The sequence below is a fragment of the Rhinolophus ferrumequinum genome, chromosome 11, assembly GCF_004115265.2.
Source record: "Rhinolophus ferrumequinum isolate MPI-CBG mRhiFer1 chromosome 11, mRhiFer1_v1.p, whole genome shotgun sequence".
Lineage (NCBI taxonomy): Eukaryota > Metazoa > Chordata > Mammalia > Chiroptera > Rhinolophidae > Rhinolophus > Rhinolophus ferrumequinum.
In genome coordinates, this window is record NC_046294.1 from 83441519 (window position 1) to 83466047 (window position 24529).

At 44.4% G+C, this 24529-nt stretch overlaps 1 protein-coding gene across 1 annotated transcript in view; it reads left to right on the forward strand.

Annotated features, from left to right (window-relative positions):
- The window catches only part of HTR3B (5-hydroxytryptamine receptor 3B), a 40178-nt gene extending 17636 nt beyond the window's left edge, over positions 1-22542 (forward strand). Inside the window, 8 exon segments of the mRNA XM_033120666.1 lie at positions 7186-7230; positions 7558-7667; positions 8090-8259; positions 8847-9004; positions 17783-17955; positions 17957-17991; positions 18127-18309; positions 19003-22542. Of these exon segments, the coding sequence (XP_032976557.1) occupies positions 7186-7230; positions 7558-7667; positions 8090-8259; positions 8847-9004; positions 17783-17955; positions 17957-17991; positions 18127-18309; positions 19003-19238 (1110 nt within the window). The 3' untranslated portion in view covers positions 19239-22542.
- Positions 22543-24529: the final 1987 nt, after the last annotated feature.

Below are 24529 nucleotides of genomic sequence, written 5' to 3' on the forward strand. Positions count from 1 at the left end.
GGTAACTAACTGCTTTTCTCTTGCTGCCTTTAAGCTTCTTTCTTTGTATTTAACCTTTGGCATTTTGATTATGATGTGTCTTGGTATTGGCCTCTTTGGGTTTATCTTGTTTGGGACTCTGTGCTTCCTGGGCTTGTATGCCCATTTCCTTCACCAGTTTAGGGAAGTTTTCTGTCATTATTTCTTCAAATAGGTTTTCAATTCCTTGCTCTCTCTCTTCTCTTTCTGGTACCCCTATGATGTGAATGTTGGTACACTTGATATTGTCACAGAGGCCCCTTAAACTCACCTCAATTTTTTGGATTCTTTTTGCTGTTCTGGTTGAGTGTTTTCTGCTACCTTATCTTCTACATCACTGGTTGGATCCTCTGCTTCATCTAATGTACTGTTGTTTCCCTAATATATTCTTCGTTTACATTATTGTATCCTTTATTTCTGACTGGTTCTTTTTTTTGGTATCTATCTCCATTTTTATGCTTCCTATGTCTCTGTTGAAGTTGTTCCTGAGATCACTAAGCATTCTTATAACCAATGTATGGAACTCTGCATCTGATACATTGCTTATCTCTATTTCGCTTAGTTCTTTTCTGAAGCTTTGTTTTGTTCTTTTATTTGAGACATGTTTCTTTGTCTCCCCATTTTGGCTGCCTCCCTGTGTTTATTTCTATGTACTAGGTAGGGCTACTGTGTATTCCAGTCTTAATAGAGTGGCCATAGGTAGTAGGTGTGCTGTGGGGTTCAGTGGTACAGTTTTTCTGGTCACCTGAGCCACACGTTCCAGGTATGTCCCTTGTGTGGGTTGTGTGTGCCCTCCTCTTGTAGTTGAGCCTTGGTTGATAATTGCACATCAATGTGAGGGACTGACCCTTGGGCTCACTGGTTGTGAGGACTGGCCTTGACTACAGTGGATGAATTGTTGTGCAGGGGCTGAATCTACAGAACAGGATCTGCCTCAGCAGGGCTCTGGTGCCGGCCCAATCCATCCCATGGGTGTGTCATAATCTTGGAGGTGGCTGGGTGATGCTCCAGCTCGTTTTGAAGCTGGCCATTAGGGGTTCCAGCCCCAGGGCTACCTTGGAGGGTATCTGCTGTAGGTCTATCTCAGCCACAGCCCGTGTTCCACCCGGAGCTACCTAACAGGAGCCAGAAAGAAATCCACAGATGTCTGCCACCTGTGTTGTGCTTGGAAATGCCTTGAGAGGGCAAGCCATAAACCAAGGCCGGCTGCTACTAGTGCCAGCTTAGGGCTGTTCAGCCAGAGGTACAGGACACACTCAAGCCAGATGCTGCTTGTCTGGGTTCTGTGAACCTTTGAGAGACCCTAGGAAATGCAGTTTGAACCAAGGCTGGTGGTCTGCGTGAAAAAGCCATTGAAAGCAGCCTGGGTGTCCCCAAAAGTTGGGCATGGCTGGGTCTCAAGTCACCAGGGCAGCGAACTATCAGTGGAGACTCAGAAATGGCGGCCACTGTGTTTGCATTGTGGGAAGGGGGAGGGCTCAACAAAAAAACAATGGCCTCTGCCAGCTCCCCCAACCAGAAGAAAGCCGCCTCTTCAGCCCCGGTCCCAAGCCACACAACTCAATTCCCCACCTTTTGTCCCTGCTGCCTTTCTAGCTGCTGCCCCAGTGCTGGAGCTCAGAATGAGAGATTCCACTGGTGGGTAAGTCCGCGCGCAGTCCCTTTAGGAGGAGCGCCTGTGAGTGCAGCCACACTGTCACTCAGTCACAATCTCCACTGGTCTTCACAACCAAAAATTATGAGGATTTCTCTCCCTGACACTGGACCCCTGGGTTGGGTGGGGCTGGGATCTCTCACTCCTTTAGGAGATTGGAGGGACCCACACAGCCAAAATAGCCCTCCCAATCTTTAATGGTCACACGCAGGTGTGGGACCAGCCCGTTCCACGTCTCTGACCTTCTTACCAGTCTGGAGGTGGCTTCTTCTGCATGTCCTTAGTTGAAAGACTTCAGTTCAGCTTGATTTTAGGCAATTCTCAATAATGGTTGTTTTGTAGATTAGTTGTAATTTTGATGTGGTTGTGAGAGAAGGTAAACACAGCGTTTACCTACTGTGCCATCTTGGTTGTCTCTCTCTTAACCATTCTTAAACGTAGAGTTCAGTGGTATTAGGTAAATTCTCATTGTTTTGCAAACATCACCACCATCCATCTTTTCATATTACAAAACTGAAACTCTATGACCATTAAACACTAACTTCCTGTTCCCCTCCCACAGCCCCCGACAACCCCCATTTTACTTTCTGTGTCTACAAATTCGACTACTCTAGGTACCTCATATAAGTTGAATCACATAGTATTTGTGCTTTTGTGACTGGTCATTTCAGTCAGCATAATGTCTCAAAGTTCATCCATGTTGAAGCATGTGTCAGAATATTCTTCCTTTTTTAAGCTGTATAATATTACATTGTATGTATATACCACTTTTGTTTATTCATCCATTGATGGACTCTTGGGGTACTTCCACCCTTTGGCTATTGTGTATATGCTGCTATGAACAGGAGTGTACAAACATCTGTCCAAGATCCTGCTTTCAATTCTTTTGTTTATATACCAAGGAATGGAATTGATGGACCACATGGTAATTCCATTTTTAATTTTTTTAGGAACTGCCACACTGTTTTATATGGCAGCTGCACCATTTTACATTCCCACCAACAGTGCAAAAGGGCTCAGATTTCTTCACATCCTCACCAACATTTATTATTTTCTCTCTCTCTCTCTTTTTTTAATAGTAGCCATCTAATGAACATGAAGTGGTTTTTCATTGTGGTTTTGATTTTTAATTTCACTAATGATTAGTGATTGTATTAGTCAGCTCTGACTGCTATAACAAATACCATAGACTGGGTGGCTTAAACAGCAAAAATTTATTTCTCACAGTTCTGGAGGCTAGGAAGTCCAAGATCAAAATTCCTGCCAATTTGGTTTCTAGTGAGAGCTCTCTCACTGGCTTTCAGAAAGCTGCCTTGTCACTATTTCCTCACATGAAGGAGAGAGATCTTTCTCTCTTTCTCTTTTTCCAAGGCCACTAATCTTCTTGGATTAAGAACTCACCCTTATGACCTCATTTAACCTACATTACCTCCTAAAAGCCCTATCTCCAAATATAGTCACAGAAATTTTGGAAATCCATAATTTGGTTTATAGCAGTGATGTTGAACATTTTTTCATGTGCTTATTGACATTTGTAAGCCATGTGCACATAACGATGTATCAGTCAACCACGGACTGTATATATGGCAGTGGTCCCATAAGAGTATAAGGGAGCTGAAAAATTCCTATTCCCTAGTAATGTCATAGCCCAACCCATTACTCGTGTGCTAGTGGTGATGCTGGTGCAAACAAACCTACGGCACTGAAAGTCATATAAAAGTACAGCACATACAATTATGTATAGAACATAATACTTGATAATGATAATAAAAGTCTATGTTGTTGGTTTATGGGTTTATGTATTAACTGTATATACCCTTTATTGTTATTTTAGAGTATATTATTTCTACTTATAAAAAATTTGCTGTAAAACATTATGCCGTGGTATAATGAGACAGCAGCCTGATACATCTCATGTTTGCTGCATTTCTTGATTGCATCATTTTCTCTTGTGCTTGATTTAGTCTTGTGTTGTTTTGTACAATAATATGCTATATAGGTTTGTAGCCTAGGAGCAACAGGTGTACAGGTTGCAAGCCTAGGAATGTAGTCAACTGTACCACTTCGGTTTCTGTAAGTGCACACTCTGACGTTTGCACAGTGATGAAATTGCCTAAAGCCACATTTCTCAGAATGTATCCCTATTGATAAGCAGCACGTGACTATATATCCCCTTTGGAGAAATGTCTATTCAGTCCTTTGTCCATTTTCCTCTGTATGGGATTTTCTCATAGAGAAATTGAATTTTGTCCTCAGAGTTAGAAAGAAATCAACTGGCATGTGTCTTTAACCAAGAAGTCAATACATGTTACATAAAGCACATAACCTTCAAAGCCTTTGTAAAGGCTTTGAGTGTTTTGAATCCTTTTGAGTGTTTTGTTTTGAATATTAAGAGTTTCTTGTGAAATATAAAATTTCCAGTTATGTTTATTACAATACTTTCTCCTCAAATAGTCACAGTTTTTATGGTCAAATTTAATTATCATTTGGAAAACTAATGTTGTATTGTAAGTGGCTGCTCACAATCACTAAGACTTATAGTGCTTTACCAAAGCCCTTAAACTTTTATTGTGATTGAAAATCAAGTTGTTCTTTTCTTTTTAAAAAAATTTGTGTTTATTTAAACAAAAAACAAACAAACAAACAAACAATAAAAACGCTCACCCATTTCTCCCACTCCCCCACCCACCGCCTCTTGCAACCATCAATTCTCTGTAGCTATGAGCTTGGATTTTTTTTTTTTTTAAGATTTTATTGGGGAAGGGGAACAGGACTTTATTGGGGAACAGTGTGTACTTCCAGGCCTTTTTTCCAAGTCAAGTTGTTGTCCTTTCAATCTTAGTTCCTTTCAATCTTAGTTGTGGAGGACGCAGCTCAGCTCCAGGTCCAGTTGCCGTTGCTAGTTGCAGGGGGCGCAACCCACCATCCCTTGCGGGAGTCAAACTGGCAACCTTATGGTTGAGAGGACGTCCTCCAACCAACTGAGCCATCTGGGAGGCAGCTCAGCTCAAGGTGCCGTGTTCAATCTTAGTTGCAGGGGGCAGAGCCCACCATCCCTTGCAGGACTCAAGGAGTTGAACCGGCAACCTTGTGGTTGAGAGCCCACTGGCCCATGTAGGAATTGAACCGGCAGCCTTCGGAGTTAGGAGCATGGAGCTCTAACCTCTTGAGCCACTGGGCCGGCCCCAGATTTTTGTTGTTTTTGATTGTTAGATTCCACATATGAGAGAGATCACTCGGTATGTGTCTTTTTCTGTCTGACTTATTTCACTTAGCATAATGCCCTCAAAATCCCTCCATGTTGTTACAAATGGCATGATTTCATTCTTTTTATGGCTGAATAATATTCCAGTGTGTGTGTGTGTGTGTGTGTGTGTGTGTGTGTGTGTGTGTGTAAAAACAATTTCTTTATCTATTCTTCCTTCAATGGAAACTTAGGTTGTTTCAGTATCTTGGCTATTGTAAATAATGCAGCAGTGAACATGGGAGTAGATATATTTTTTTGGATTAGTGTTTTCATTTTCTTCAAATAACAACCCAGAAGTGAAATTGCTGGTTCATATGGTAGTTCTAGTCTTAATTTTTTGAGGAACCTCCATACTGTTTTCCATAGTGGCTGCACCAATTTACAATCTCACCAACAGTACACGAGGGTGCACGAAGGTTCTCTTTTTTCCACATTGTCACCAACACTCATTATTTCTAGTAGTTTTTATAATAGTCATTCTAACAGGTGTGAGGTAATATTTCATTGTGCTTCTAATTTGCATTTCCCTGATGATTAACAATATTGAGCATCTTTTCATGTACCAATTGCCCATCTGTATGTCCTCTTTGGAAAAAAATGTCTATTCAGATCTTTTGCCCATTTTTAAATTAGATTTCTTTTGTTTTCTGCTATTGAGTTGTACGAGTTCTCTCTATATACATATTTAGGATATTAGCCCCTTATCAGATATTGCAAAAATGATTTGCAATTATTTTCTCCCATTTAGTAAGTTGCCTTTTCATTTTGTTGATGGTTTCCTTTGTTGTGCAAAGGCTTTTTAGTTTGATGTAGTCCCACTTGTTTATTTTTGCTGTTGTTGTTTTGCTTTTGGTGTCAGATTCAAAAAATCATCACCACGACCTATGTCAAGGAACTTACTGCCTATGTTTTCTTCTAGGAGTTTTATGGTTCCAGGTCTTACTTACATTCTTTAATCCATTTTGAGTTCATTTTTGTGAGTGGTGTAAGATAAGGGTCCAGTTTCATTCTTTTGCATGTGGCTGTTCAATTTTCCCAACACCATTTATTGAGGAGACCATCCTTTCCCCACTGTATATTCTCGGCTCCTTTGTTGTAAATTAATTGACCATGTATGTGTGGGTTTATTTCTGGGCTCTCTGTTTTGTTCCATTGATATGTCTCTGTTTTTGTTCCAATACCAGATTGTTTTAATTACCATAGCTTTGTAATATAGTTTGAAATCAGGGAGCATAATGCCTCCAACTTTATTCTTTTTTTCTCAAGATTGTTTTAGCACTTCATCCTTTTTAAATTTGGTTTTTGTTGTTGTTGTTGAGTTGTAAGAGTTACTTATATATGCTGAATACAAGCCCCTTACCAGATATATGATTTTCAGATATTTCCTCCTACTCTGTGAGTTGCTTTTTTTTTTACTTCTTGATGATGTCCTTTCATCCTGTGCTTGTTCTAGTGGTGTCATGTCTAAGAAACCATTGCTTGATTCAAAGTCATAAAGATTTACTTCTGTGTTTTCTCCAAGGATTTTATAGTTTTAGCTCTTACTTTTAGATTTATGATCCATTTTGAGTTAATGTTTGTATATGGTATAAGGTATTTCTTTTAATCCCTAAGAACATAGTAGTTTTTAATTTCTTTACTAGGTTAGATGTGAAAAAATTAGTAAAAAGTTTTTTTTTTTTTACTTTTTGATTGTTGTTTTCAGGGATCTTTTAAAAAGAAAACACTGACTCATTGCAGACGTGGGACATCACATCTATTTATATCATCAAAAATACACTTCATTTACATAAGCTCATTCAGTCTGTTTTAGGAGAAGAGAAATCCAAACATAGGGTAACAGGAATGGCTGCCAATAGCAGCTGAGATAACACTCATTGAAAGAGTATGAATAATATCTTGATTACAAATAAAATCTTGGTCTCATCTTTTTAGCCCAAATTGGCTAAGACTACATATCATTTTTTAGACTAATTAATGGCAGAGTAACTAATTAGAGTGGGAAAGAGATTAGCAAATCATTCAAGATGTCAAGTGCTGTCAAAGTGCCATTTTGTCATAGATAACATAGTAAAGTTATAGCGACAGGTGTGTGTAATAAACAGGAACTGAAAATACTCAGATCTTGAAGAGTCAGGTAATGTTTTCAAAATCAGCATTATTTAGTTAGATTTGATTTTCTTCCTGTGGATTGTCATACTGTTGAATAGAGCTGTGGTTTACTGATATGCTAATATTTGGTGTGTATTTTCTTTTTGCTTTGCAGGATGCACAGAATCAAAAATTAAAGACAAGTGTATGGTACCGTGAGGTAAATGATTGTTTCTTTCCATGCATGCTAGACTCCTGATCTTGATCTGTTGAAAAATATTACTACTCTAAGGAATAGATAATATATTTGTATTTGTAGTTCCTTTGGTCTGCAGCAAACCTAATTTATTAGAATCCGTGTAAGTGTATGGTCATGGTTTCTGGTTGAGGCTACCTTCTTTAGGAGTTGGATGGGAAGTCCTCTCCCCTAATAGATAGCACCAACAGGCTGATCAGTTGGGTTTTTCATCCAAATCCCTCTTCAGTTCTTTGGTGAGGTTGACATTGCCTCTTTTTGATAAGTTGCCTTTTTGGCTCCTCCTAACAGGTTTGGGATGATGAATTTTTATCCTGGAACTCCAGCATGTTTGATGATATTAGAGAGATATCCCTACCTCTCAGTGCCATCTGGGCCCCTGACATCATCATCAATGAATTGTAAGTGTGCTGGGTATGTTTCTGTGGGGTTGAGACAGCTTAGAATATTCAGGCCACTTTCTGCCTACTTTCACTCATTGTTGCTATTTGTTGTTTCTCAACTTGAAGAGTATATTGTTTGGAATATTTGGTTAAAAGTACCATAAGTTGACATATTTTAAGATACAGATTTGATTACTAATACTTGAGGTTACTCATGGATTATGTTTGTGTTCTAACAGTAGCAAGTGAGTTAATTTGTGAGGTTGTCATTGCTGACCCCATCTTTGCTGGGGTGAATTATCTCAGAGAAAAGTGATTCTGTCTTTTGCACTTCTGGGCCAGTCTTGGTGTCATGGTCACTACCATCTCATAATGAGTTCTGTGTATTGAACCATCTAGAGCTCTCTGTGTAACAACAACGTCTCTTGTGTTTCATATAGTGTGGACATTGAACGATTACCTGATCTTCCCTATGTTTATGTGAACTCATCGGGGACCATTAAGAACTCTAAATCCATCCAGGTGGTCTCTGCATGCAGTTTAGAGACATACGCTTTTCCATTTGATGTCCAGAATTGCAGCCTAACCTTCAATAGCATTCTGCACACAGGTAAACCATGAGAAACACAGTTTTCTAATGGGAAACATAGCTGTGCTCGGTTGGCTCACATACCCCCAGGGGTGCCAAAAAAATGTATACACATTTGAAGCGATGTAATCTAAAATGTGTATATATTTTTTTCGTACCCTCTATATGTAAAATTATATTATGCCACTCTTCAGGTTTATTTTATTCTTGCACATACTTGACTTTTTACAAATCTAAATCTCTTCTTACAGTTATTTGGCTCCTGCTATAACTCAGACCAAGTACAGTGTTGTTCCCAGATCTATAGCCCATTGCTGCTGTTGGTTTGGAAATACAGTATTAGGCCTCCATTGCCACTGAGAATGTTATAGAAATCACAGGAGCAGCTCCATCATCCTAAGGATAGTGGAATCCAAACTCTAAGTGGTAGTTTTTTTGTTTTTTTGTTTTTATGGCTAGAAAAATTTTATTCCTCCCTCTATCCCTAATTTGAAATGGTTATGTTGAACCCGATCTCATGACTACATGTGGGGGCGGGAGTGAAAGGAAGGATTTGATGTTGGTACCTCTCTCTCTCCGGGGAAGTCAACTGTTTCTGTTGTTTCCAGTGGAAGATGTAGACCTGGATTTCCTGAGGAGCAGAGAAGACATTAAGCATGACAAAAAGGCATTTCTGAATGACAGTGAGTGGGAACTTCTTTCTGTATCCTCAACCTACAACCTCCTGCGGAACAGCGCTGGAGATTTTGCACAGATTCAGTTTCACGTAAGTCCTTCTCCTTCCTGTCCCTGTTGCTCACTTCTCGCAATCTTTGGCTTTTTCTGCTGCTTTGAGGAATCTCTACTTTACTGCATATTCTCATTCATTATCATCCAAGAATAGCTGATTCCGACAGCTCTGGACATCCACTTGCATTCTGTTAAATCAGAGGCCAGAGTTTCAGTCACAGATCCTGGATTTCTGCTGTAGATACTCCACACGTGAATATAAAAAGAATGGTTTTCAGACACCAGAGACCTGAACCATCTACCACAGCAGGAATCCTCAAGCTTTTCTTCGGTACATGCTAACATGCTCACTTCCAAATGACACTAAAGAAAAAAAACAAAACCCACATACAACAACAAAAAATTGGGAGAAGAGGGTCTCTTCAACATTATTGTCCTGTTTTTAATTGAGTTAATTATTAATTCTAGATGCATATGCATACAATTACCATATTACTAACTTGAATATCTTGAGGGATTAACTAACAAATCACCTGCAGGATCCTCAGAGGCCACCGGTGGTTTTCGGATCAGAGAGTGTAACAGCCCTAAAAGGATGTGATGAAAACCTAAACTTCTCAGGTGCACCGCCAGGAATGCTCTTGGTTGCACTGTTCATAGGGAAATTTGTCCAGCATGGCCCTGGGGGGGTCGTGGGGTGCAGACAGTGAAGCCCACTGCTTTGCCCTCCGGAGACAGCCATTCTCCCTTCCCTGGCCCTCTTGGCAAACCATCCTGACGCGTGGGCTGCAGCCAGTTCATGCAACCAGTAGACGCACGTCATTAGAATTCAGCTCTGCTTTTCTGCACAAAGTCAGCTAGTTGTGGTGATAGTTTGGGGATGGAGGGGGCATCTTTTATACGCAGTAATAGATTTGATTGAAAAAATAGGGACTATAAAGAGATCAGTATTTCACACAAGATGAATTCTCCTGAAAGTAAACCTTTTGAATACGAAGGAAAATTCAGACTAGACTAAGGTGCTAGGGGTGGTGGTGATGAAATAAGCTATTTTGGGGGCACAGGTGACCTCCATTGGTTAAAACGTGTTGTATGCAGCTTACATTGGAGCCTCTTAGAAACAGCGGATTGAACCTGACTAATGTATAACTCTAGGTACTAGCTAATTGCAACTCATACCTTCCTAGTGGTGGGGTTTGGGTTCTTGCCTATTCTGCTTGGTTTTTTTAGCAAAGCTTGCATTGTGGTTTGTTTGTCCACTTTTTTTTTTTTTAAGCAAGGGAAAGGGAGGGAAAAAAAGCTTTTTTAATTTCAATGAGTTTCTTAGCTAAGAGTAAACACCTCATTAATTTTAAAGATATCAGCCCGCAAACATTATTAATGCAGCCCGAATAATGGAGAGCATTAAAGGGAAATGTGAGGGAGTAGCACGTGCAAGGTGGAACACAGTCACCTACCAAGCACTCCGGAGAATGCTGCACACACCATTACCTACACTGCACGGAGGAGACGAGACGAACAGAGGCGAGAGATGGGGCAGGTAAACAGGAGTGTGTGTGCGTGTGTGTGTATGTGTGTGCACATACACGCACATGCACACGCACACGCACACACACACTCTTTCCATAGAGCAGCCATTATTTGTAGATACACGTCACCCTTCACCCTATATATTAATTTGTCTTCTCAAGACTGGACAAGGTTTTCTATGTACTAGATCCATTTTAAAGAAGATGAACAGAGGTGTAAAAGATTATTTAAGAAAGAAGAGGCTTCCCTGTATATCCGGAGTCATGGTCCCAGTACTTTTTCTCTTCCCAGCATCCTTCCTGTCCATTTACAGTGCTTACATTGAGATGTGCTGGAGTCAGGGAGGAATACGATTCATGCTCTCCGAGCTTTCCCCTGAGTCCTTTTGCCCTGGGGGCTCAGGTGGGTTACCTATCAAGGCTGGCTTCCACCCTGGCTCTCTGGAACAGAGCAGGGAAAGAATGCAGAGTAGAGTCACAGATCATATTTGGTAGGGCAGGGAGCCAGGCTCAGGAGCTTAAAGGAAATTCAGTGACTATTCCAGTTCTCTCTGTTGAGCTCTCAGCCTCTACGCCTCCCCATTCCTGCTCTGTGCACCGTGGCTGGGCTCATGTTCTCTTACTCCATGTCAGATGTCCTATTCCGAATTTAGCAACTGAGGCACCCTGATGTCCTTCAACAGCCCCTGGCAATGACGTGAAATTTAGAGCCCTGTTCCATTCGAACATTGGGCCTGCCAGGGGCCTAACAGCAAAGGACCATCTCCTTCTTAATCTAATCACCCGCTGTGTCCAGGCTACCCAGCAGGGAGCTGGGGAGAGGTGGGGCAGACAGGAGGAACAAGGGTCATTCTAAATATGTCCTCACCCTGGGCCTGATGTGCCCTGCTGCCATTGAAGCGAAATCAGATGTTCTGGGAGCCCTGTCAGTTCCAGCTAATGTGCAGTCATATCTGCTGGCTCTAGGACACATGTTGTTTATCAGAGGGCATCACTGATGCTTTGGAGTTCGGCTGCATTCCACAGGGGACCCAGAGCACAGACTTCTGCCTATAAGGATGTCTGTGTACAGCCATGAGAGAGGAGATTTCCTCCAATACATTATGGGACGTGCTGGTTCCCAGAAACAGCTGGGTGAGCATTCAATTTCTCCATGGTGGCATTTTGGGTTTTTTTTTTGTTTGTTTGTTTGTTTGTTTGTTTGTTTGTTTGTTTGTTTTTTAAGGGGCAGAAGTGGGACGGGCTGGGAATAAAATTTAAGAACTCATGTTGGACGGAAAAGGGTGGACAGCTGTGGGAACTAAAGTGAGTCCAACCACAGAGCCACACACTGAGTAAAGTGTTCATTTGGGCAGGAATTGAGGGGCCGCACAGGGGACTTCCAGAAAAATGCAGAGGGGCATTTGGGAAAGAAAGGTGCCTCATTTATCCTCTTTTTCTGACATAATTTTCCCTTCTAGTTTAGTGCCGTTTGGTTGAGATATCCATTATGCAGCTCTTAAACTTGAGAGAAGATCCTTCTGAGTACCATCAGAAAGAGAGAGAGAGAGAGAGAGAGAGAGAGAGATAGATAGAGGAGAGAGAGAGGAGAGAGAGAATTTTGAGCCCTAGAATTTTCAGGGTCACTCAAGTAATGCTGGAATCATGGACTTCGTGCTAATGCAGCTCAGGCCATGGTCCAAATTCGAGGAACTCTTACTCCTGTTCAAGGATCTTGCTTAAATGACAGCAATGTTCCCATTCTTTCTTAGGAATTAGGAATCTTGGAGGGGCTTGGGAGAAGAGGAAAATTGGCTTTTGTATGAAGCGTGAGTCTGGGTGTCAAAATTCCAACTATGTCATAAAGACGGTCATGCAAAATTGAGTACTGGTGGGGTCTACCATCAAGGAGGCAATTAGAGGCTAACCTTGGGGCCTATTCCATCTCCAAGGAGCTCTCCACACACACATTCTGAATTAGATTGATCTCTTTCATTAACAACAATAGGCTCCAAATACCTTTGTGTACTTATTATTACCTGGCTTTAATGGATAATGAAATTGTGGCATAATATTGCTAACCACTGAAGGGTGTCTAATGGAGAACACGGACTGAAACTAAAGTGCTTTTTTCTCCCCCTTCTGTGGATTTAAAGGCACCAGCTCCGTTAGTCCATTAGAAATGATGAGCTCTAGGTAGGGACAATTTGGCAGAGAGCAGTGTCTTACTGAGCTGGTGACATACCTTCCCGCAGAATAAGCAGGGGTTGCTGCCTCCGGCGTGCCCCGCAGAGAGGTAGCCCTCAAGGGCTGACCTCAGGAGGAGAGCCCCATTCGGGTAAACTCCATGGTCCCATGCCGTGGAACTACAAGTAGCATTATTAATAGACTACAGTGTAACTCAACAAGCATCTTTTGAACTCTTGTCTGTGCCAACCTCAGTGGTAAGCAATGAGGACACAAATACAAATAAAACAAGTCTCTTGATATTTATCATATCCCTCAGTATCTTCCCAGGAAGACATGATAACAATAACCACAAACTGAGCATTTACTCTATGTCAGGCCCCATTTTAAGAGTTTGTACATGTAATCCTCACATCTCTGTGAGATGGGCGTTTCAAGTATCTGCCTGTTTACAATGGTTGGGTTGGGGTGCAGAGAAGATAAGTAACTTACCCAAGGTTACAGGTAACTGGTAGAGCCTGGACGTGAACCCAGGCAATCTGACTCCAGAAACTATGTGCCTAATTCTATATGATGATGACACACAACTAAACGTAATGCAGTATATTCCAGTCCATTTTTTGGCACCTGTCCGCTGTGTGTTACCAGGCAAGTCACCTCTATTAGATTCCTAGGGTTATCATAACAAAGTACCACAAACCAGGTGACTTAAAACAACAGAAATTTATTCTCTCCCCGTTCTGGAGGCTAGAAGCCTGAAATCAAGGTGTCAGCAGATTTGATTCTTTCTGGGCACTCACAGAGAATCTGTTCCATGTCTCTCTCCTAGTTTTTCGTGGTTGCTGGCAATCTTTGGCATTTCTTGGCTCGTACATGTATCACTCCAATCTCTGCGTCCATCTTCACATGGCCTGCTCCTTTGTGTGTCTCTTTCTTCTTAAAAAGACACTAGTCGTAAAAAAAAAAAAAAAAAAAGACTAGTCGTGTTTGATTAAGGGCACACCTTCTCCAGTAAGACCTCATCTTAACTAATTGATCCCATGTCCAAATAAGGTCATATTCTGAACTTCCAGGAAGGACACGAATTCTTGGGGGGCATTATTCAACCCAGAAACTTCTGCCACCATCTGGCTTCCAAAATGTCATGTAACATACATTCTACCTATCCTAATGTCATGCAGGAGACCCTGCTCGCTGTGCCATGTGTCACGCGGGGCAGCCTGTGGTGTCTCTGCTCCTGCTCCCCACATAAGAACGCAGGACATGGTGAGGCCAAAATGGAACACCCACGGAGCCATAGATGGGGGAGTCATACCACTATATTCTCGCTGGCGGCACTTTAGTCTCACTGGAGGCTGGATCCACACTGTCCACAACCCGCCATCCTAACTACAATCCGCGCTTGCCAGCCACCATCTTCTTGCTAGCCTCCCATTTTTCTGCTAGTGTAGCCACAGCTGATGGCCATCCAGTCACAGTTGATGGCCATTTACTACCCGAGTGAGCACCTTTCCATGTAAGGCCGAGATCCTGGAAACTGTACTCCTGGCTCTGTCCCCACACCTAACATCCCCTAATACCTTAACCAATTCCAGCTTCAACTCTTAAGGTCAAAATATCATCTCAATATAAACTTAAAAAGATCCAAGTCTCATCATCTAAATCAGCATAGACTCTGGATATGGTCCATTCTGGGGTAAACTTCCTCTCCATCTGTAGACTTGTGAAACATCTAACCACCGGAGTCTGGTTCCTTATTCCCTAAGACAGAGCAGGGGAGAGGCGTCAGGACGGGACCTGTCCTATTAACAGTCCTACCTCCAATATTTGGAATAGTGCCTGACACTCTGTTCATGTTCAATTAATGTTCTCTGAACAAGGGACTAAAGGGCTTTGAGGATCAAATGAGATCATGAAAACAAGCTTTTCTGAAAATTGTGTAATAAAATTAGCCTAGTCCATAGGTAACATCACCCCTAAATCAACCTAGAGGGAAGGGCAGACCTCTGTTCTTGAAGAAAAACCAAAACTGTAGGTGCTATTTGGTCTGTCTGAGGAATGGGGACATCCTTGCTAAAGGTAAGAGAATGGATGAGGTCATTTTTGAGGGCCTATCTTTTTTAAAGCCAAACATAGACAGGAGAGATGTCTTCTTTGTGTTATAGCCGAAGCTAATTGTCTATCCTTGTGCATACACGTTTCCCCTCTACTTTCAGCTACTGTTGCTATTCAGTGAGAATATCCTCCTGACAGGACTTGCTACATAATTTGTGGGGCCTAGTGCACAGTGAAAATCCAGGGCCCTTGTTCAAATTATTAAGAATTTCAAAATGTCCTCAGCAGAGTATTAAACAGATGCGGGACCCTTCTAAGTGTGGGGCTCTGTGCAAGTGCATAGACTGAATGCCAGGAGGCCGGGCAACCTCTTCGCTCTTGTCACATCTCTCCCCCGGCAACTGCCCGTTCTTGGAAATCAGGGGCCCTGAGGAGCCACACTGCCCATCCTTGGTTCTGGCCCAGATTTACCTTCACTCTCTGCGTCAGCCTCTGGGTGGAGAGAAGTCATCTGTGCACGTGCTAGTTACATAGGAACTTTATTTAAAGAGTACAACAGCTAATCTCAATTTTATCCAAGATACCTGGCAAGGTGAAGTAAATTGCTCTTTTAAGAAGGAAAACTCAAGGCATAGAGAGGTTTAATACGTCACCTGAGGTCGCTCACACTAGCACACGTAGGCACTTAGAGCCTAGGGGCTCTGGAACCTGTTCCCTTGACTACATTTCGGACTCTGTCCACTTCACAGTGTGCCTACCTGTACTTTTCTTTCGGGTGGTATTCTTTTTCTCTTCATCCCCTTCATGTAATACCCATCATGAAGTCTCTAGGGTGTTTTCTGCTTCTACCCACCATAGATAGCAAGCTTGGTCATCACCCCGCCGTCATCCCATGTGGCCAGGTCACCAATAGCCTAGGCTGTGCCCACAATCCAGGACCCCCATGGACTCTAACCATTTGGCTCCCTTCCTACTGCCCGCCCCGGCCCCGCCATCACAGCCAGCTCAGTCACAGCATGACGAAGGGAGCTAGTGAGGTGCAGCTTGATGACAGTTCATTTTGTTGTTGTTTTTCTTGTTGATTACGCTTTGGTAGAAATGTGTTTTAACCAAATTATTGCAAAGCAGTGAGTGTTGCTCTGGTTTAGATATTTGCAGCCAATTATGTTTAATGTGAGAGAGAACAGCCAGACTACTATCCGCCAAACAGCTCTGGCCTGTCAAGCTCCACCGAACTGGGATATGCACTCAGACCCCATGGCTGTCTCCCACCCCCACTCTCATCCTCAAGGTGATGTCTGGTCTCACCCAGCCACGCTCTTACCCTGCCACCTGCTGCACCACTGCTGGCCTTTTCTTGCTTCACATCTATGTGATTCTCTTCCAGAGCAGGAGACAGAGATAAGGAAGAAGAATGCAGAATTCAACTCAGAGGTCTGGTCAGATCAAGAGTCATAGCTATGCCGTATGAAAGAGAACCAGGCTGGAATGAGAAGATGTGGCCCGCGCCAGCTCCGCCCTTACTCACCTCACTTTCAGGGGCTGAGCTGTCATTGTTACAATGTATAAAGCGGGGGTATTATATTACCTGCCAAGAAACACGCAGTGAGAATTAAATAACTCACACCACATGCATCTAGCATGCTCTCTGACATGTGGAAAATGTTCAATTGTTTGTGACTCAGGGGAAATGGGAGATTTCAGACACTATTTTCCCCCCACATCCAATAGCAAAGGGCCTAGACCATTCATTTGCTAGTAAACATTTATTGAATACCCACTATAAAATATTTTTGACTCTATGAGGGATTTAAAAAAAGTCTCTGCTTTCATCCTTAAAGGGTCCACGGTCTGGTGGAGGAAGCAGCCCTGTTATTACCTGGTTTCTCTCCAGGAACGATACCAATAGTTTGTGTTTATTAAAAACACTTCCGGTTACCATCCCAGAGAAGCTAGGTATTAAAAAAACGGCAACAATAATCACAGTAATTTTATGAGACTCAAATTCTCTGCTACAAAGCCCACTCAGCAGCTCTGTATGCCCAGCCACACAGCTGGCCATGCTATGTGTCTTCGGTTGGCCCCGACGCAGATCCACTTTCCCCTTCTCCTTCTGCTTTGTGCTCCTGGAGACTGACCTGGGGTCTGCAGAGATGGGATCTCTGGTGACGTTTGGCCAACAGGGGCCAGGGAGAGCAGTGACAGAAGATTGGAGTGAACGGGGCGCTTATCTGTCCATTTTCTTTCTGTGGAGCCGCTGCCAGGCTGGCTGTGTCCCTAAGAGGAAGCCACAACTCCAGTCCAGCAGCCCTCTCCATGTAGCTTTCTCCTCAGGTCCCAGTCACATTCCCAGCCCTGGGACCCTTCAGGCCTAAGAGCCGCAACAGCTCGTCCCGTCCCCACAAATCCCTGGGGCAGTGCCCTCCTTTTTGTGCTTTCCCTACGCCCTGCTCACACCTGGTACACAGCCCATTAGGCCCTCCGCAGATTTCCCAATGTAATTGTGCTGTTTGTTCCTGCGCAGACTCGACAGGCACACAGTTGCTAAGGAGCTCGCATTCCAAGAAAGAAGCTAGACTAACCGAAAAATAATACAGTATGTTGAATAACAAGTGGTTTAAGAAGGAAGATTTTGGTGTAAGACCTGGTTTTAAAACAGTTTCTCCCTCACCAGCTGTGTGAGTTCAGACAAGCAAGTACATCTGTATGAACCGCAGTCCCCTTGTTTGTAACATGGAGATAATACTATCCAGCCCTCAGAGTTGTGAGGATTGAATAGGACAAAACATATGAGACACTTAGTCCAGTGCCTGGCAAACGACAAGGGCTAAATGGCAGCTTCTTCTTCTTCTTATAATTATTAATATTAATATTAGCTCTCTGTAAAAGCTTAAGGAATTTTGTTCTACTTTCTAAACCACCAAATAGATTCCTATTTCTAAACTACATAGACTTTTCACATTATGCAAAAATGCGGGGGCTTCAGGGCGAGTTCTTAGCTGTGGGTTTGGCCAGACGTCCCTCAGCTTAGACGCTTTTTCAGCAGATTCCTTGTCCCTGGCCAGGTGGTGATTCGCAGGCGCCCGCTGGTCTACGTGGTGAGCCTACTAATTCCCAGCGTCTTCCTCATGCTGGTGGACCTCGGGAGCTTCTACCTGCCCCCCACGTGCCGCGCCAGAATTGTGTTCAAGACCAGCGTGCTGGTGGGTTACACGGTCTTCAGGGTCAACATGTCTGACGATGCCCCGGAGCGCAACGAGCACCCCTCTGATTGGTAAGCAGCCTCGGGGTGGCCAAACACCCACCTGACGTGACTCCGACGAAGATCTACTGCTGCAGTTCAGACTGGGGGAGGGAAGAGGCCCCCGAGACTCCAGCTAATTTTACCTCCTCTGCTTCCTTCCCTCAGGGGTCTTCTTCACAGTCTGCATGGCCTTCTTGGTCCTCAGCTTGTCTAAATCCATCTTGTTGCTCAAATTCCTTCACGATGAGCAGTGCCGTGGGCAGGAGTGGCCCCCCTTGTGCCTTCGAGGGGACACTGATGCTGATGGGCCTAGAAGGGATCCCACGGCTCAGCTTGCTGGGGTGACAGGTTTGTGAGAAGCCTGAGGTCCCTACCCTGTCTTGCTTTGTCACTGTCAGCACCAGTTCCCATTGGTGGAGCACCAAGCCATGTGTCGGGCTGTGTGAAAAATTTGAAACACCTGCCTCTTCGCCTCTGCGCTGCATTTTACATTACTTCTCTGGGGACTGAAGGCCGCCGCCAGCTGGCTTTCCAGAAAGCTTCATTTTATCTTGGAGGTCAGGTCCTCCATCCCCTTAGCTTGTTTTATATTCCAGGTTCAACCAACTACGTAAAGTTACTGAGCCATCGCCCCAGAATACTAGACTAGAGCTCTAGTGAGCGCACCCATGCACAATGTGTATATCTCTGGGTTCTAGTGGCTTAACTGGAAGAGGTTTAAGAATCATCCCAGCCACTCAAGCTCCAAATGAGTCAACACAGGCTGGCCCCTAGCTCAGAAAACCTCCTGGATGGATGTAGCCTAGACACCCTACTTACATGACACAGTTCTGGCACGTTCTCCAAGGCTTCCTTTAATACAATCTTGCCTCCCTTCTCCCTACCAGCAGGTAAGGAGAAAGTACTCAATCCCAACTGAACCTACTGCCCAGTATTGCCCACAACCTTCCCTAAAGGATGAGGCCATCAGCCTCAGTGGGAAGTCCAGGGGGAACGTTGATAGCCCCTGGTTCACCGGGGGTGTTTTCCTCTCTCATGCAGAATCCCCTGTCTGTCGAGAGCACCAGGATCAGTCAGGGACCCTGAAGGAAGTCTTGTTCCAGCTTCAATCCATCAGCAACTACTTCCAAACCCAAGACCAAGTGGACCAACAGGAGATTGGGTGGCGGGTCCTCCTGGAGCGCTTTGACCAACTGCTCTTTCAAGGCTACCTTGTTGTGCTGGGATTCTACACCATAACCCTGTGCTCCCTCTGGGTGCTGTGGAGCGGCTCATGAAGACTGAAGTTGGCTGGTCTCAGTCCACGTGCTCTCAGAGCACTTCAGGAAGGTTGAAATTGGAAGGGAGGTGTGGTGGGTTAAAAAGCTCTCCAGCCCCTGTTGCCTCTTTTCATTCAGTTCAGGTGTGCACACCTAGTGAGCTGTTGAATGACCCAGGAGTGATGTAGTCATGATGAAAATGCATAAACAGTATGAGGAATGCAGTGACAAGTAAGCCTGCCTTCTTATCCCTGTGTACTGCCCAAAAGTGATCACTGTTAGCAATCTCTTTTAGAAAATTTCTAGGCATACAAGCATATATGTACATTTCAGCAGCTTTTGGGGGTTTTTTAAGTGTAAGACTCCTCCATCTCCCAGTCCTGTCTTGCTCAATTATTCAGTGTCATTCAACAAAACCTTTATTGAGTGTCAATTAAGTTCCAGGCATTGTGTTAGGCACACCAGAAAATACAAAATAAGTTAGTCATAGATCGATCATTCTTCACTTGACTTGATTTCTGAGGTCAACTTGTATCAACCAGAACACAAAATTCCCACCATATCTGAAGCTCTTGCTCTACTCTCCCAGCTGCATCCATCTGCCTCTGTGCTACCTCAGCACTGCGTTACTGTTGGAGGGAATCAAGGTGCCAAGGCTTCCAAGCCCAATCTAGCACAACATTTAGTCAGCACATACCATGTGTAAGGCACTGAGCTGAGCAATACGCTTAACACATGGCCCTTGGGTTAGAGGAATGTATCATCTGCTCTCCTTGTGTTAGTCTACCTGGGCTGTCGTGACAAAATACCACAGACTGTGTAGTTAAAACAAAGATTTATTTGTCACAGCTCTGGAGGCTGCAAGTCTAAGATGAAGGTGCTGGCAGGGTTGGTTTTTTCTGAGGCCTCTCTCCTTGGCTTATAGGAAGGTAGCTACCTTCCCCATGTATCCTCACATGCTCTTTCCTCTGTGTGTGTCTGTGTCCAAATTTTCTCTCATAAGGACACTAGTCATATTGGGCTAGGCCCCAAATAATGACCCCATTTGACCTTAATTAGTTCTTTAAAGGCCTTATCTCCAAATACAGTCATATTGTGAGACAGCGGGGGTTACGACTTCAACATATGAATTTTGGGGAGACACAATTCAGTCAATAATACTGACGTGATTGTGGAAGCTGGCAAATCCAAAATCTGCAGGATAGGCCAGCAGGCTGGAGACCCAGGGAAGACCTGCAGTTTGAGTCTAAAGGCAGTTTGCTGGCAGGATTTCCTCTTCTGGATGGGACAGTCTTCCTATTAAGGCCTTCAAATGATTGGATGAGGCCCCCTACTTTCTGGAAGATAACCTGTTCTACTCAAACTCTACTGATTTAAATGTTAATCCATCTGAAAAAATACCCTCACAGGAACATCTAGAAGGTTTAACCAAATATCTGGGTACTGTGGTCTAGCCAAGTTGACTCATAAAATTAACCATCCCCGTCCTGCTGGCTCCTTAGCTTCGTATCTATGCTCACGGCTGCTTGTGCAGAATAGAAGAGCCCTGATCCCCTGGCACTTGGGTAACTAATCCATTTCTGGCTCATACTCTTCAGTAGTTAAATCTGCATTGAGTAACCTATTGTATGGCAGTTCCTGTGGCTTCATAACCTGAATCCTAAGATTAGAATTCAGGCCTTCCACAACATTTCTCTCTTATACTTGACTTTCTTCATTTCTCTTTGCTTCCTATTACAGTCTTCAATCCAGCCAAGACAACCTGCTTGCCATCCTGCTCAGGAAGGGCTTTATTTCCACCTAAGCCTCTACTTTTAGTTGACATACTCGTCTTCTGTTTCCCCCACCTGTATGTCACTGTCTGAGAACCCTGCTCAAAACCACCTTCTTCCCCCAACTTTTTTACTTGATCACTCCATGACTCTGTCCCCTCTTCTCTCTCTTTCGTCTTGCGTTAGCTTTTATCCTTCTACCGTTGAACGTTTTGTAACCGCGTGTGTGCATCACTTGTCAACTAGACCACACGCTCCGAGAACAGTAATCCTGTTTCCTATTTCTGGTTTATCGCTCATCTCTGCCCAGATCCATACAGAGTTTTGCTTATGGTGATTCTGCAGTAACTGTCACAGGACGACTCACACCAGCTCACTGATGATGGTGGGCATAGTTCTAGTGTGTTTTCCCAAGTATGAGGGACAAAATCTACCAAAGGTCAGACCCCCAGTCCCTCGGTGTCCCTCACTCAGGGCAGCCCTCAGGAGTTGGGCTGCATGATAGTCATCTCTCCTGACGCTGCTGCAGAGGACACAAAAGTCCAAAGCTGTTTGCTAGGAACTTTTTCCAGCACTAAAATTGCCTTTTAAAAAAATCTGCCCCCCTCCGTCCCCCCCGGAAGAAAAAGAATTTAAATTCAAACAGCCTTTACCTGCATCCTTCCTCTCTCATTACCTCCCAGTTAGTGCTCAACGCCAATTGTCCATGAAATTCCACTGCTGCTGTTAATGAAATGAGGAACATAAGAAGTTTGTGAACAGGAAGTATCCATGCAAACCCCCTGTTTCCCTCCTCACTTCCTGCTTTCTACCCCTGGCTTCCTCTGCCTCGACCTGCTTAGTTAGCCTCTAAACTAAATCCTAAATCTTTCTATATTTCCTCAGTTATTAGAGGAGAAAAAGGTCTGCAGTGAACTCCCCACTATGGAGCCTCCTTCCTTTCTAACCGTGTCTTGAAGAAAGCACCTGATTTTGGTCCTGGTTCCATCATTGTCTAGCTGGGGGACCTTGAGCTTGACTTCTCAGAGCTTCAGCTTCAACTTACCCTATTTGACATTGGGGTTGCTTATACTTACTCTGCTCATATCACATAATTTTGAGGATCAGAATGAAGCAATGTATTTAACAGCACTTTGAAAAGTAAATAATACATCACAAAATAAAACTAAGACCTGCCTGCTATCAACATACGGATTTGTCTTAAGTCTTTGGTGTGAGGTCCCACTTCCAGCCACCTCTATCAGAATCCAGTAACAGGCTGTGGTTCTCTCTAGAAGGGCCTTGATTCCAGGATGCCAAGGCCAAGAGCTAAAGCCCTCATATGCCTCCTTACAGAGAAGTTGAGTACTGGGGGCTGCCAAAGGGACTTTCTGTTCTACTTCCATGCAGCTCACCTCTTCCGAGAGAACATCTCTGAGTTTCTTTATGTCGGCCTACAAGAAGCAGCCCTTCGGGAGCGAAGCCTGGCTACTAAGCTGAGCCGCAGTGTGGCCCTGATCGCAACACGGTACCCAGGAAATCATTCTAAGCACCAGGGGCAGGTCTGCACCTGAAGCAATGCTGTTATGAACAAACGACACTAGTGACCTCCTTCTGGGATGGTGTCTCTCTGTAGTGGGAGGAAGATAGGGTGCCAGCAGCCCTTATTTACAGAGCAGCTTTAGCTCAGCCCCTCCAAATGTTTATAAATTTCATGATTCCTGTTTCATAGGGAAAGGAAACTGAGGAACAGAATAAAAATGGGATTGTCCCAGCTGTGAATGCTCCTACCATCTGCTATTTCCCAGAATCTAAGGTAGTTTCGGCACTCACCAAGAAATCACAGCTCCAATTCTGGAGACTTCACTGATGTCTAGATAAAGAGTTAGTTAAGCACAGCCTCAAGCTAGACAGGCAGCCCTCTGTTCCTCATTACATCTCAGAATAAATTCCAAGTGCTGCCGTTGTGACTTCACATAGCCTCTACAGCCCTTTGCCTGGCTCTTACTTAGGTCGCCCATGGTCTCACTCTGCTCCCAAGATATCCCTGTCTCTTCCTTGGGTTGCTAGAGAAGAAGAGCTTTTGTAGTTAAGGAGGCTGAAGCCCTTGCCTCTTACATGTCCACGACCCAGCCGTCTTCTGTGATCTGCCTTTAAGCCTGGGTGGGTCAGACCAGGGAGTAAACCAAAGAGCTGCCAGCATGGAACTGCCCCTGACAGAATTAGCCCCGCTTAGCACAGACTCAAGGATTCCCGATCCTCTCACTTCTCAAGGATCTAATTATACATCTAAGGCAAGTTTAGTGGAAAGGGGCAGAGCTTAAATTTTTACCCTACTCTGTGGCGCTGAGGTGTCTAGAAAAGTTCAGATCTTAGGTTTTCAGGTAAGGAGTTCCTCCACCGGTTCCTGGATGGTGTATGTTCACCCCAGGGCAGAGACCCCTATTCCCATGTTCCCTCCAGGAAGGCCATGCCTCCCTGCCTGCATCCCCATCTGTGCCCTGGGGCCCATCTCAGTCATTTCCCTTCACGTTCCCTGGCTCACGCTCCATCTCAGCGGTCAGAACCTGTCAGTCCTGAGTTATTTACCTGCCGAGACAGTAAGAGCTTCATAATTAGCTGAGAAACAGAAGGGAGAGAGGAGAAAGGGAAGGAAGGGGGCATGGAGGCTTTTATGAGCAGCCACGCCGCCCGCCACACTCTGGGGTCCATAATTGAAATGACCCACGCCGGTGATTAGATTGGGAGGCTGAGCAGCTCAGCATGCTGCCCCCAGCTCCCACCCCTGTCCTGTCAGGGGGGTGATGTAGTTAAGTTTGTGCTTCATTTGGCAGAGGCTGTAAAGGAAGGATTGCAGGGAGAGTGTCTGCAGGGCTGGGAAGGGACTGCTGGGCAGTGCGCAGGCTCTGTGACAGCCAACAGACTCCAGATCTGGAGGTGGGGGGAGCCCCCTGCTCCCCTTCACCTTGGCCTTGCTTCCTCTCCCCCAGCCTAATGCCAGGCTCCGAAGACCTGAAGCCCTCGCAGGTCTAGCAGGATTATCAGCCCCATTCAGCATCACTGGGGACCAGGCTGTATGTGGACAGACAACCCTTGGTCAGACCCCACTAAAGTACCCTGCTGATCCTCACCAGAGAGCTCCAGGCCGAGGGAAAAAGTGGAGGTGCCGCTGACAGTTCCTTTTCTCCCACCTCCCTCCTACCCAATCTGGGCTTCTCAGCTCTTCCTTATACAAAACTACTTTTCCACCCCAATTCCCTCCCCGCCACCCCTCCCCCCGCTGCCTCCTCCCACCACCTGAGCACCAAGGCTGAATTTGGTCAAGTTGTGCAATAGCTGAAGTTTGCCTAAATTTCCTCCTGCTCCCTCCTCTTTCCTGCCCGCATCTACCTGGGGACCTGTCACCACTTTGCCCAAAGGACCCCTCATTGCTGGGCTCTTCCCAAGTTTACCTTCCTGAACATCATGCTCAAAACCAATCAAAATCCCTCCACTTATGCCGGTTCGTAGACAGTTGTTTAAAACTCAGCTATCCTCAAGTATAAATTGGCGAGCGAG